The 14,436-nt window shown below is 34.2% G+C and overlaps 1 protein-coding gene across 1 annotated transcript in view; it reads right to left on the reverse strand.

The window, feature by feature from the left end:
• LOC149081324 (neuroendocrine convertase 2-like) overlaps window positions 1-12,980 on the reverse strand; it is a 127,428-nt gene extending 114,448 nt beyond the window's left edge. Inside the window, exon 1 of the mRNA XM_089238154.1 lies at window positions 12,420-12,980. Within this exon, the coding sequence (XP_089094280.1) occupies window positions 12,420-12,614 (195 nt within the window). The 5' untranslated portion in view covers window positions 12,615-12,980. The remainder of the gene's footprint in view (window positions 1-12,419) is intronic.
• Between the last annotated feature and the right edge of the window lie 1,456 nt (window positions 12,981-14,436).

Genomic DNA, 14,436 nt, shown 5'->3' on the forward strand with positions numbered 1-14,436 from the left:
ATGTGTGCGTCCTACAATCCTTCTCTACGTCAATTTTTCTACCAACTACCTACTATTCACGCTATGGATAAGTGGCTAAAAACTGGATCCGTGCGGAAGTTGACTGGAATTTGAATGCTTACAAAGCCTTTTGCCTGAGTGATACTTACCACCAGATTAATAAACTTTTCAATAACTTCCAAAAAAAATTGTAGCATTTTTCAATTTGTTTTGCAAAATTGAATCCATGAAAAATTTGATGTTTTTGGGCAAAGTGCATCAAAAAAAGAACAACCTGGAGTGTTCAAAACGCTTCACGATTTTTTGTCACAAGCCGAGCTAAATTTAACAGTCAGTGATAAGATAATTGAGCACTTGGAGAAGGATTAAAATCCTCGTTGCAAAAGTATTTTTTAGAGTCGGAAATGTGTGATCGGTGGACATCTAATCCTTTCAAAGAAGAGGCTTTTGAACCGGCTTTTCATTGTCGATTACAGAAAAGGAGAATTTGCCAGAGCTCACATCAGATACCACTCTGACGAATCTCTTCAATGAAGGAATATGGTGAACCTAGCCATTTTTTTGACTCGTCACAAACTTTCTAGGTCACTCTTTAGGCCATTTGCATTCCTACAGACGGTTGTGATCACTCTCGCATGCTCTAAATCACTCTGCTGATCTTTCACACGCTTGCAAACTTTCTAGGTCACTCTTCTGGGCATTTACATTCACGCGCACAGTTTTGATCACTCGTGTCCTTTCACATGCTCTAAGTCACTCTTTTGATCACTCACACACTTGCAAACTTTCTAAATAACTATTTTGTGCATTCACGTGGTTGCATTCTGTTTTGATCACTCGCATGCTTTTTACATGATCCATGCTATCCTTTTGGTCACTCACGTGCTTGCAAATTCTCTAGGTCACTCTTTTGGTCTTTCACTGGCCTGATCCGTAACTCTGCAGATCTCTCTGTTTTCATCACTCACATACTTGCAAACTCGGTAGGTCACTCTATTTAAGTGCCCCCCACTCTCTAGGCCACTCATTCATCTGGCCGCTCTATCTCTTGGTCACTCTTTTTTGATCATTCATATTCTTACACACTGGAGAAACTGGAGAACCCCCGACTGGAGACACCCAGGCTCTGTCGCAAGAAGCAACGTAAGCTCCTCGGACCCCCCCCCCCCCCGAAGGGGGGAGGTCCAGGGCATCTCCGGCAAAACCATCATTGATTGATACGTCAAAGATTACATATAGTGAAAGGAAATTAAGAATTATGTAAAAAGAAGAATCAAATTAATCAAGCTAAAGTCAAAAACGGGCACGGATAATAACTAATCATGGAAAGTTGTATAAAATCATATCGCAAAGGCGCAATCAGAAATTTGATTAAATAAAATAACTAAATAAATTGAAATTAAATAAATTTGATTGATCGAGGATTGTTTGACAGAAAGGCAGAGCACCCCATTGCGCTCGGGCAGTTCAGTACACTCTGTCCAATTCGCTTTTGATCACAGTTGAAGGTCTTTAAAATATCTCCGAGACACTTGATTATAGATTTAGGATTCATCCTGCTCCCCGCCTTCAAACAGTGCCACCAGCGCACTGTCAGGGTGAAGACGCGGCGATCTCCTTAACGGAGGTGCTGGTACCGGAGTTGCAGGAGCTGGGAGGAGACGGGTCCCTTATCTTCTCAGGATGTTCCTCAAGGAATTTCACCACATTTTTCTTGCACACATAACGGATTTCTAATTCCAAGTAATACAGTATAAAAAGCTCCACCCCTCGTGACATCTTGCTATCTTTCTTTCTGTTAGTAACCTATCAGCTGCATGCTAATGCCTCTTGTGTTGCCAAGAGTGTAGGGATTGTAATTACGCGACCCGGTCAGCGCCTGAAATTCGGGCTTCAGTCGGCATCTATATGTCGATCCCTACATCCCTGTACATGTATCATTTAGCTATCGATATTCAGATTACTTTGATCGTTAGGGTTGCAATAGCTAACCAAAATAATTATTGTTAACTATGGCTAATTATAAAAATTGCCATAATTATCATAAAATAAATAAATACTCCAACGCGGCGATGACCCCGTATGCGTCCGGGTCAACTGGGCTGCCTACTTCGCGAAGTGGCCAAGTGGCTTTTGCAGCAACATACAACATACACTGGTGTAAGAAATTAAGAGAATTTGTAGACTTGGTCGATTATCTCTAGAACTACTGTACCGATTTTAATGAAATTTGATATGTACATACATTGATACAATAAAAAACAAATGACCTTTCAATAATTGTAATACACACGCATGATCGTGCGTAACACTCGTTGGAGTCGGAAGGTATGGAACAGCGGTTCAGAATAAACAAAAAAATGGGTTAATAGATGGGTTAATAGGGGGGTATGGTCCCCTCTTACAGATATACAGGTCTCGCAGCGTGATTTCATACTTGAAATAAGGCAGTTTATAATTTCCTGCGGCAATTGGTCCCACTCGTTCAGCAACGCTGTTTTCATTCCCTGGATGGTTCCCGGAGGGGAGTTGCAATTTCCCTCCCCAGAGCGTCCCAGACACGCTCTATAGGTCTGGAAATCTGGCTGGCCAATCCATCCGGCGAATATCCTCACTCTCTAGAAAATCGTCGAGCAGAAGAGCTCTATGTGGCCTCGCGTTATCGTCCATTAAAATGAACTCAGGGCCAACTGCACCCCTGAAAAGGCGAACATAGGGCTCCAAGACCTCATCCCTATACCTCACACCAGTCACAGTGCCTCTTTCAAAGACATGGAGAGGTGTGCGGCCATCCAACATGATGCCTGCCCAGACCATTTAACCTCCTCCGCCATAATGGTCGATTTCGCGGACATTGGAGGGTAGGTAGCGGGTCCCTGGTTCTCTCCATATGAACGTACGGTGAGAATCGGTGCTTAGGCTGAACCGGGACTCATCAGTGAAGAGAACGGTCGCCCATTGATCCATACTCCAATCTCTATGCTCTCTGCACCATGATAAACGGATTCTCCTGCCCGTAGAAGTGAGCGGTACGCAAACAGCAGGTCTTCTTGCAAACAACCCTCTCTCATGAAGTCTTTTGGAAACAGTCACCCTTGATACACGGGTTCCTGTGGCTGCATACAAGTCACGAGTGAGCTGAGAAGCTGTAGCACTCCTGTTACGCCTCGCTATAATCGACAAATGGCGATCTTCTCTGGCCGTCGTGGCTCTTGCCCAGGCTTTCTCTCGATGGATCCGGTATCCTGGAACTGTTTCCATAAGTTACACACGACGCTGGGCGTTAATTTGAACTCTCTACAAATCTGGACTTGAGATTGGCCTGCTTCTAGCCTCCCCACAATTCGCCACCTCATTCCATCATCTAAACGTTGGTGGTTACTCATTTTTACTGTTATAATTTGAAATTAACCGATTGCTGCAAAATAACACCAAGAAATTCGCCGAGGTGTGCTAGCGAACGAAATGCGTCTTAACTTACGCGCGCTTATAAAGCCTGTTTCTCTACTGGCTCCGCCTACACACACACACGTGTACGCTTACGTATTTGACGTACAAGATTTGCATTTCTGTCAAGAAGCAGTGGTTTTACATTCAGTTCAGTTCTTTTCATGAAATTCGATAAAATATGCAAATTCCCTTAATTTATTTCACCAGTGTATATACAAATTTCTGGCCCGCGAGTGGCAGAAATAACGCATATCTGGTTTGATCCGACGATTATAATGAAAATATCTCGTGCAATTTGGGATATGACATTCACTTATTAAGTTACATTTAAAGCTAAATAAATTAAGCTAATGAAATAATCAATTCGTGTATTGTTTCTTTAAGTAAAAATTAGCTCTTATATAAAGGGAAAAAAACCTTATCCAGAAATATATTCCGGAATTAAAAGAGAGACGTTCATTATAATTTTTTTTTCTTTATTTTATTTCACGGAGATATATATTATTTCGGGAAAATTTCCCATTTCTCCCACAGAGAATTTTTCATTAGTTGTGCGCCGTTGAAATTGGATTTTTCTTTCTTTTGCTCCGGGAAAATGAGGTTTACAGCAGCTAAGGATCTGGAAAAACTGTGGAGATTTCGATATTAGAATTTTTTTTTTCCTTAGGCACCTCAAATTTATTATCCTGTTATGAAATTTCTCTCCGGAATTTTAATTTTTTTTTTTCAATTTCTCTTAATGAAATTTGCTCTATCCCCTCCAATGCAAAAGGATGAATGAATTTTATATGATTTATCGATACGTTGTAAATTGGTCATACTATTTATTGGTGAAATTCCTTTGCGGAAAAATCTTCGTCAAAAAATTGGATTATCCATATCGATGTATGACGTCATAATTATACTGTGTGATGCCGTAGTCAAAATTATATTAAGTGACGTTATATATTCGTGAAATAAAATTCGCATGACAGTGAGAAATAACTGCCCTTGGGGCCCGAAGGCTGACCTTATTTTCGTAGCAAGCTGGTTGCATCTCCCCTCTTTTTAACCTCTTCCCATGAAAGAGCGAGATATCTCGTCTCAAGAAAGATAGAAGAAACACACCTTTCGAGCTACCACTCCTTTCTATTCCACTTATCGAGTTGGTAACCCTACGAATACGTTCTTTTCTCTCCCATGACGGTTTAAGAGGGGAAAATATTCTCTTATCAGGGTGTCCCATAAATGCGTAAATGGTATAAAAATTTATAAAAATTCAAGGAATTGGTATATTATTGTTTGCGAAAAAGTTACTGTCACGAAAAGGGATTATTATTGTATTATTATTATTTATTTTTTAGGAAAAAAAAACTAGTTCAAATTTTTATCGATAGAGGGCACTGCACAAAAGTAAATGAATGGAAATATGAATCCTATGAAATGCAGGTTGTGCGATTAACAACAGCTCTCCTTTCTGAATTTTCCTCTTCCTGCTGCTTACGTGAGGTTTTCATTATGATGCTACTACACCGAACACCAACTCCGGTCATATATCGCCATACGGTAATTTCCAACCTGTGGAGTTGGGTGGGAAATGAAGGCTCCATCCATCGGTGGTCGCCCTAGGCTCGGTAGGTAAAGAACTTGCTTCGAATGTGAATGTTCTGTGCCCGATAAAATGAAGGCAAAGTGCGTGTATTCTACACTTAAGTGGCAATCGAAACTAGTTTAAAAAAAAAAATTCCCATCTAATTAATTAAAATGCTGTGTTAATGTACTGTTTCAACTAAAAATATGTTAACAGAACAATTTACATTCGTATATTTATAGAAAAAATATTTTAAGTACGTTTATATGTAGGCGTGAACCATAGAGAGTTAAAGCCCCATGAATTTAGACGAACGTAAAAAATACATTTTTTTTTTCCTCGAAAAGAAAAAAATTCCTTCCTCATAATAACCATTTGATGGAATTTTTCCCAGGGTAAATAAGACTTAGATTAGTTATAGCGAGAAATATACGAGAAAGATATCAAAAATGAGATTTTTTTTCTCATAACACGATACGAGTTTTTCAAGGACAGACACTCTGACATTTATGCTTCGATACTCTTTATTCAAAGAGCAGTTCGGATAAGAAGGCGAAAGAGAGAAAGTAAATTAATATTCATAACATATTGCCATCCGCACACATACTTTACGGCAATGTATTTGGATTCAGATATACTCCACCACAACAAAATAAAATAATAAAATCGATTTCATTTCGCTGTCAGAGACTCGCATTTTGAACGTTTTCATTTTCCATTTTTTTTAATATATTCATTTTTTTGTTTTGTTTATGAATTCGTCTTGTTTTTGTTGGCTTTTATGAGATATGACTGATACATGTGTTCGGCTGGCTTATGCTCGACGTTGTGGAAAGAAGACGATGGAAAGCTCGCCCCATCACGGTGTTGAATAATAAATATAACGGCAGAAGTATGAAGATATACATTTATTTACAAGAAAATGGTTCTTTCTTAGAAAGAAACAAAAAAGATAGATGTGGATTCCCAATTTTATATGAAAAACTAAGCTAGAAATAAATGGGGTTGAAATACACAAATGGAAAACTTGAAAATAAAAAAAGAATTGGAAAATAATATTGAAAATATGCAGAGAATGATGAAGAGAATCGTATAAAATAGTAGAATGACAGCTCAGTGAAAGAGAAACGGGAATAAAATAGAAGAATGAAAATGGAAATGAAATAAAAGAATGAAAATGGAAATGATATAAAAAAATGAAAATGGAAATGAACTAAAAGAATGAGAATGGAAATGAAAGAAAAGAATGAGAATGGAAATGAAAGAAAAGAATGAAAAGGAAAAATGAAGAAAGGAATGAAAAGGAAAATGGAAGAAAGGAATGAAAATGGAAATGAAATAAAAGAAAGAAAATTTAAATGAAAAAATTAAAATGGAAATGAAAGAATGAAAATAGAAATAAAAGAATTAAAATGGAAATTAAAGAATGGAAAGTGGACGTAAGATAAAATAAAAAATTAAAATGAAATAAAACTAATGGGAAATTAATAAAAGAAAAATATTAAGGAAATAAAAAATATATATAAAAAGAAGAAATTAGAATGAAATTTAAGAGAACAATAACAATGAAATCAATAGAAAAAACGGTTTAAATGAAGAAAATGGAAATGAAATGAACGAGAGAATCGGAATGAAATAAATAAAAATGGGATAATATAATAAGAGTAACGGGATAAAAGAAAAAGAAACAGTGAATGAAACAAAAGAAGCAATGAGAATAAAATTTTTATTTTATTCCTATTGCTTCTTTTATTAGCAAGACATATTTTAGAAGGAATAGGAATAAAATAAAAGAAAGAAATCGGAACGAAATAAAATAAAAAAATTGGAATAGAACAAAATGAACAATATGATGAAAGAAAGAAGAATGGGTGAATGAAAAAGAAGATACGAGACTGAAATAATCGAAAGAAATTGGAATAAAATAAAAAGGAACGTATATACTGAATGGAAGAATAAAATGGAAATGGAATAAAAGAAAGGGATGAAAATGGAATAAAAGAAAGGGATGAAAATGGAATAAAAGAAAGGGATGAAAATGGAATAAAAGAAAGGGATGAAAATGGAATAAAAGAAAGGGATGAAAATGAAGTAAAAGGAAAATGAATGAAATAAAAAAAGTAACTGAAGATGACTGAAGAAGAATGAAAATGAGAATAAAAGTGACGAAGTACAATGATAAAAAATAAAAGATAGGATGGGAATGAAATGAAAAAGAATGCCAAAAATAAAAGATAGGATGGGAATGAAATGAAAGAAAATATAGGAAGATGGTTAGTGTGATGATAGGAGCGTTTAATAAAAAAAACTGGAAGAAATAACATAAAAAGTGTATTAAAAACAAAATAAATAATTCTATGTATCTAACAACAAATGTAATAAATCTGGTTATTATGAATGATCACCAAACTAATTTGATAAGGCTAATAAATTTCCTTTAATTCATCACTTTATCGGCGATTTGCATAATAACTAAGCATCGTTAATAAACATGATAAATCGCACTAAATTTATTATATTTACCGGTTATTGTCCATAATCACCATTTCGAACTGGTAAATATGATAAGTCGATCCCATTGTCGTCATAAGATTTAGTTGACCGTGCTAATGAGCAAAAGTCTGAACCGAATATAATGAGCTCTGATTTAACGGATTCCAAACATCCCAGAAATAACTCTACAACTATTTTACGAATTCCGAAATCAGACGTCGGTATAACGAACTCACATTTAACAAATTTCCCGATTGTACTCCGATATAACGAACCCTATTTCATCAAATTCTTTGATTAAACGATTTTGTTCTTAATTCTTTGATTAAAAGTTTTTGTCCGTATACAATATAATAAACTCCAATTTAACGAATACCACAATCGGATCCCGATATAATTAACTTCTACATGACTAATTCCACAATCCTACCTCGATATAACGAACTTCTATTCAATAAATTTTACTATTGTCCCCCGATTTAACGAACTCTCATTTAACAAATGTCTTTATCGCTCCCTCATATCAGTTTATCAATTTATCATTACGTATAATTTTTTAGCATTTATCCAATTTATCAACGGCGCTTGAGTATTATGCGTAATCACCGGTAAAAGTGATCAATTCATCAAATTTACCAAAACGATTGGTGATTGCGCATAACAGCCGGTTATTACGCATGATAACCGATTTGTAACATTTACCGAAACGTATCGATAACATACGGATGATAGAAACGACCGAACGAAACAGATCGAAAGCAAACGGAAAAGGAAAAGCTCTCGTTTCTGACAAAGTAAACGAAATGAACAGCAAACATTGAGGAAAAGCGAGAATAATAATAAGAATAAAAATGAATAAATATCACTTGATACGGGACAAAAAACAAAATAGCCCAAGGTGAAACCACACACGAAAAATGTAACGAGTCTATTCATGGTGGCGGCGCCCTTTGCCTCTTTCTCTTTTTTAGGAGTGGGTAAATAATAAATGCATTAGATCTTCTACGAGAAACACTCGGTAAATGCAACGAAAAGATCTTGAGTGTGTGTGTGTGTCACACTATTTCGGACAGATTTACCGTGACCGAGGAGAACAAATAAGAAATGATCCCGCGTTAATGGTATTTACCATGTAAGAAACTGACTTCTCTCCAAAAAGAAACTTTCTTTGCCATTGGAAAAATCTTACTAATACTTATTTCAAATTGTCAACTTTAATGAGTTTATGTTTTGAAAGTTTCTAGTATCCTTTTAATGATTAAAATTAATGAAAAAAAAACTCAGTGAATATTATTATATATAAATATATAAATGCTTTTTAAATAATATTTAAAGTTTAGTTTAATTTCAAAATTGTAAATTTGAACTATTTTTTTATTTGAAATTCGCAGTTGGGAAACTATACGGAATTTTAACTTCAGTTGCTGTAGGAAATTCGATATCATTGTTATTTATTTATAAATTGTTCAATATTTTTCCATATTTATCGCTAATTATTCGATATTTTTCCATATTTATCGCTAATTATTCGATATTTTCCCATATTTATCGCTAATTATTCGATATTTTCCCATATTTATCGCTAATTATTCGATATTTTCCCATATTTATCGCTAATTATTCGATATTTTCCCATATTTATCGCTAATTATTCGATATTTTCCCATATTTATCGCTAATTATTCGATATTTTCCCATATTTATCGCTAATTATTCGATATTATTCCTATTTATCCATTTTTTGGACACTTATATTTATCCATAACAGCTCGATATTTTAATATTCATCCATAATTATTCGATATTTTCATATTTATTGATAATTATTCGATATTGTTCATATATATCCATAATTATTTGATATTGTTCATATATATCCATAATTATTTGATATTTTTATATCTATTCATAACCTTCGATTATTATTCCTATTTATCCGTAGTTATTCCACATTTCCATATTTATCCCTCATTATTCGCCATCTTCATACTTATCCCTCATTATTCGACGGTTTCATATATTTATTCCTCATTATTCGATATTATTCATACTCATCCCTAATTACTCAATATTGTTATATTCATTTTAATATATTCGGCATTTCAATATTTATCCATAAATATCCATCCTATTGAATTTTTTTGACGTAAATACGTCTTTTAAATCATCTGACGGTACTGGGAGCATTCGCAAAAAAAGTTGCGTGACGGAATTCTTTAAATTCTGATATCTCAGGAAGTATTCTGAATGCATCAGTATTTTGTGTGTAACGTAAACAGAAGCTAATGGTGTCGTATGATAGGCATTTTTGAGACAAATCCAATGATGCTGCTATGGTTTTTAATACCTTTATTTGTCTGGGCGCCAGACTCGCGGTCCGCTTTCGTAACGAAATATTGTTTTGCTTTATATCTCGAGAAGTTTGCAACCGAAATAGGCAACATTGGTATCGTCTATTAGCTATTCTAAACACAAATCCGATGATACCTGTTTCGTCATCCCAGTACCTACCAACGCAAAGGTAGGCCCAACAAACGTATTCAAGTCAAAACTTGCGGCCTGTTTCTATGACACAGCCTCACAAATTTTTTTTTTAGATTGAAGAGACCGTTGCAGATGCAAATTCCGACAAGCCATGTCTTACAGAAACATTTTTGTAATAATCAAAGTTCTAATATACGGGGACCATCTTAAGAGCATTATGGGCCCATGGGCCCAAACAGTGCTTTGTAGGCCCCTACAAGTCTTGCCATCACTCATGGACCAAGGAAGCCCGTCCTGACCAGTTTAGTCCATACATTGGTTATATGAACAACATTAGTAGAAACATATGTGCCGTCTTTCTTAACTCTGTAAGTGGCAATGACGAGATATCTCGCCTCCATAAAAAAAATCTTATTTTAGCATTGTCAAGCCCAGATGTAAAACTTTTCCCTACACCTCTTAGTTTATACTTGCTGAAAATCGGAAGAAAGCCTACATCGTTAAAAAGAAAGACATTTTGAAGTGGGGGAGGGGTTTAATGATTTCTAATTGCTGTTTGAAGATTTAACTGAAAATAATTCTCAATAATAATAATTACAACATAAAATGCATTGAAACACAAATTGTACATTTCATTTTATTTACGTAATACTGTATTATTTCATCGAATTCAATATAAAAAAATTTTTTATTGTATTTATACAAGAAACGAAAACTTTTCCAATGCGCGCTTGTATGATTGGAATTGATTTTTTTCGGCAATAGAATTTTTTAATTTCAGTTTTTAATTGCCAATTTTTTAATCAGTTACTAATTATTAACTTTTTAATCAGTTATTAATTATTAATTTTTTAATCAGTTATTAATTATTAATTTTTAATCAGTTGTTAATTATTAGTTTTTCACCAATTATCAATTATTAATTACCAATTATAAATTATTGCTTTTTCACCAATTATAAATTATTACTTTTTTATTATTAGTTTTTGTCATTTATTAATTTTTTACAAATTATTAATTATTAATTTTTATCAATTACTAATTTTAGACCTTGATTATTTCTTATATCTATTATTGGTACTTAATTTTTATTACATTTGACTTCCATTTCAATTACCCATTACTTTTTTTCATTATTTTTGATTTAAATTAGATACTTTAGACATTTGAAATAATTGATATATAATTTTTATTTATTTATTTGTTTTTATTAAGAGCAATTTCACATTTTTTGATCGAAAGTAAAGTTCAAGAATGAGACTTGGATCCCAATGGGGCTGGTTTTTGAAATTTACGGTCGGGCCCCGATTTTATGAGCTCCGACTTAACGGACTTTTTTTAGAAATCCCTGTATGCGTATACTTGCTATATTTGTATTATTTAAACCGTGATATAACGATTTTCGATTTAAGGAATAAAAATGTTTGTTTTATCTGATTCGTTAAATTGTCGGGTTCAACTGAGGTTATTATAGAGAGATTATAATTCAATGAAATTTATACATTAACATTCATGCGAACATAATATCGTTTGTTTCATAAAGTAAATTTTGATTATTTTTAACCATTTCTTATGACCATTTTCGATTCCAGATTTGATTAAAATTTAATTACTAGTCTTATGGCTTTTTTTTATTATTATTTTCATGTCGAAGAAATCAATTTTGATGGCTGATTTCCATTTTTGTATTATTAATTTTATGATTGATTTCCATTTTTGGATTATTAATTTTTATGATTGATTTCCACTTTTTGATTATTAATTTTGATTACTGATTTTCCTGCCGGAAATTGATTTTTATGTTAGAAAAATTAATTTTAGTTAAATTGTTATCATTTTGGAAATAAGAATTTTGATATCGGATTTCTCCATGTAGGAAATATTAATTTTGATTACTGATTTTCATGCTGAACTATTAATTTTTATTAATGGTCTATATGTTCGACACATAATTTCAATGTTTTGATTTTGACTATTTGTAGTACGATGTATATATATATTCTTGATTATTCACAAAAAAAAAAATTTCAGTTTCTTTAATTTTTAAAAATTGTTTAAAATTGTATTGACTACTTATTTTCTTTTATTCGAACATTAATTTCGGATTTATATCAAAATTTCCAAGCTTAAATACATCATATAAACAGTCTCAAATTTAAAAAAAAAAAACATTTATTATAATTTAAAAAACAAATTTGATTGTGTATGGGTGTTTTCCTTCTCGAACTCTTGTAAATACAAGAATAAAACATTTTTTGTTAGATTCAATTTGTTCATTAGATGATTTAATCAATGAATATAACTTAAATACACAAATTTTGTACATGCAATGAATATGATTGCAAATACGTATTCAAATTTTAGACATATCTCGGTTCTTTTGAACTTTGTAAGTTACATAGTTGGTGAATCGAGTACTCACCGGTCCCATATTGGTGAAGCCGTTCCTCGAGGCGATTTCATTCGCCACATCATTACCATGTTGGTCCGTCAATTTGACGAGGAAGGAATTTGTGAAAATATCTTCGGTGTCGACGAAATCGGTAGCAATGACCGCCAGCAGAATCGTCAGGGATGTCAACGACAGACGTCCACATGCGGTAGGACTAAGAGGCATTACCAAATAAAACAAAAAAAAATTTTAAAAACAAAGATAGATGAGGGGGGAAGAATTAAGAGATAACCAGATGACAAGACGGAACGTCAAAGATAAGACCGTAATAACAATATTTTCCTTCCCCAAAATTTTAATGCTAAAATTTATGGGAGAAAATCAAATTTCTCGAAAATTCTCGTTTGGGAAACATTTAGGATATTTTAGTTTAGTTTCGTGGTTGGTGGTGGTGGTATGTGTGACTTATTTAGTGCTCCTCCTCCTCTTTCTAGGAGGGTTAAAAAATGCACTACTTAACTGCACGGCTCGCAGAAGGTAAAAGAGACCAAAATATTCGGTAACAAATTGCGGAAGGGCTGGTACGAGAGTATAAGAGAGATAGGGGCATCCGAATAGGAATAAAAAGTAGATCCGCGGATGTGTATCTGCGTGCTGAGGCCGCATCCGAAGCCATACAGTCGTTGTCACGCGGAAGGATACGGCACTGCGCCCCTTGTTGTGGTTCTGATGACGTCATGCGCAGTAAAGGTTGGGCACGAAACGTTAGGCTACCTTCTCTATTGATTTGCTTTCGTTCTCTTCTTTTTTGTTATAGGTTTTTCCTCTTCTTTTTTTTTTTATTTGTAGCGGGAGAGGACGAGGAAGAAAAGTAAAGAATGGAAAAGGAAAAAAAGGGCCATCAGACCCTTAAGAGGTAACAGACGAGAACAAACTCTCGGTTCAAGGTCGAATATTTATCTTCTTCCCCGTGGGGGGAAAAAAAGATAGTTTAGGTGAGAAAAAATGGCAACAATTTCTTTACTTTTTTTTGAAAGAAATAAAATTAAGACTTAATCGGGTTTTTTGAGTAGCCTTTAATTTTATTCGAAGTCTTTTTGAAAATATTCGGGATCAATTAATCATGGGGGAAGATGGCAGCTTTAAAAGTCTCTATATATACAACACTGTGGCAGACTCTCTGTAGTAAAAAAATACATTCATCTCGATTACATTTATAAAAGATTCTTCGAAAGACTGGTTATATTTGCAGATGATGATTTTAGGAAGGAAAACACATCTCTGCCTGCATGGGGACTGCAACCCCTGTTTCTCGTTTGCCGGACGAGTGCTCTACCCTTAAGCTATGGAAACATATAGAATATTTCTTGCTTAGAGCGTTTTATATGTTGGATATATATGCCTACGGGGTTCAAGTCTCCGTGGAGGCGGAAATGAACTTTCTTTCTAAAATCATCATCTCCAAATATAATCAGTTTCTCGAGGAATCTTGTTTTAACAAGAAGAGAGGACATCTATACATATATGTCGCCATCTGGTAGCTATGCGTCATTCTCGAGATATTAGTTGGTTGCTGCCGCCATTCAACACATTAATACGGTCCAAGGAGAAGTATTATATCTGTTTCCATAGCTTGGGGGGTACAGCACTCGTCCGGCAAACGAGAGACGGGGGCGTTCGATTCTCCGTGGAGGCACAAATGAGTCTTCGTCCTAACATCATCATCTCCAAATATAACCAGTCTTTCGAGGAAGCTTGTATTAACAAGTTGAGAGGACAAAAAAATTTCTCAACATATAGATAACATTTATTCTCTCATGATTTCAAAGGTAGAAGTCAGCATCTACTATCTTCCAACTACAAGGTGCGAATACGATCGAATCGTTTTGTAATAAAAAGATAAACCTATCACTAAAAATACATATAGAATGGTGATATTTCATCATATAATGATGATACAGCAGAACTTAGGTTAACGAGCTTAACTCGTTCCGCCAACGTGCTCGTTACCTGAATAGCTCGTTATTTGAATCAAACTGTATCTCTA

Source organism: Pholcus phalangioides, unplaced genomic scaffold, assembly GCF_987345545.1.
Source record: "Pholcus phalangioides strain wild (caught in Gottingen) unplaced genomic scaffold, Ppha-v1.0 ptg000010l_1, whole genome shotgun sequence".
In the NCBI taxonomy this organism is placed as follows: Eukaryota; Metazoa; Arthropoda; class Arachnida; order Araneae; family Pholcidae; genus Pholcus; species Pholcus phalangioides.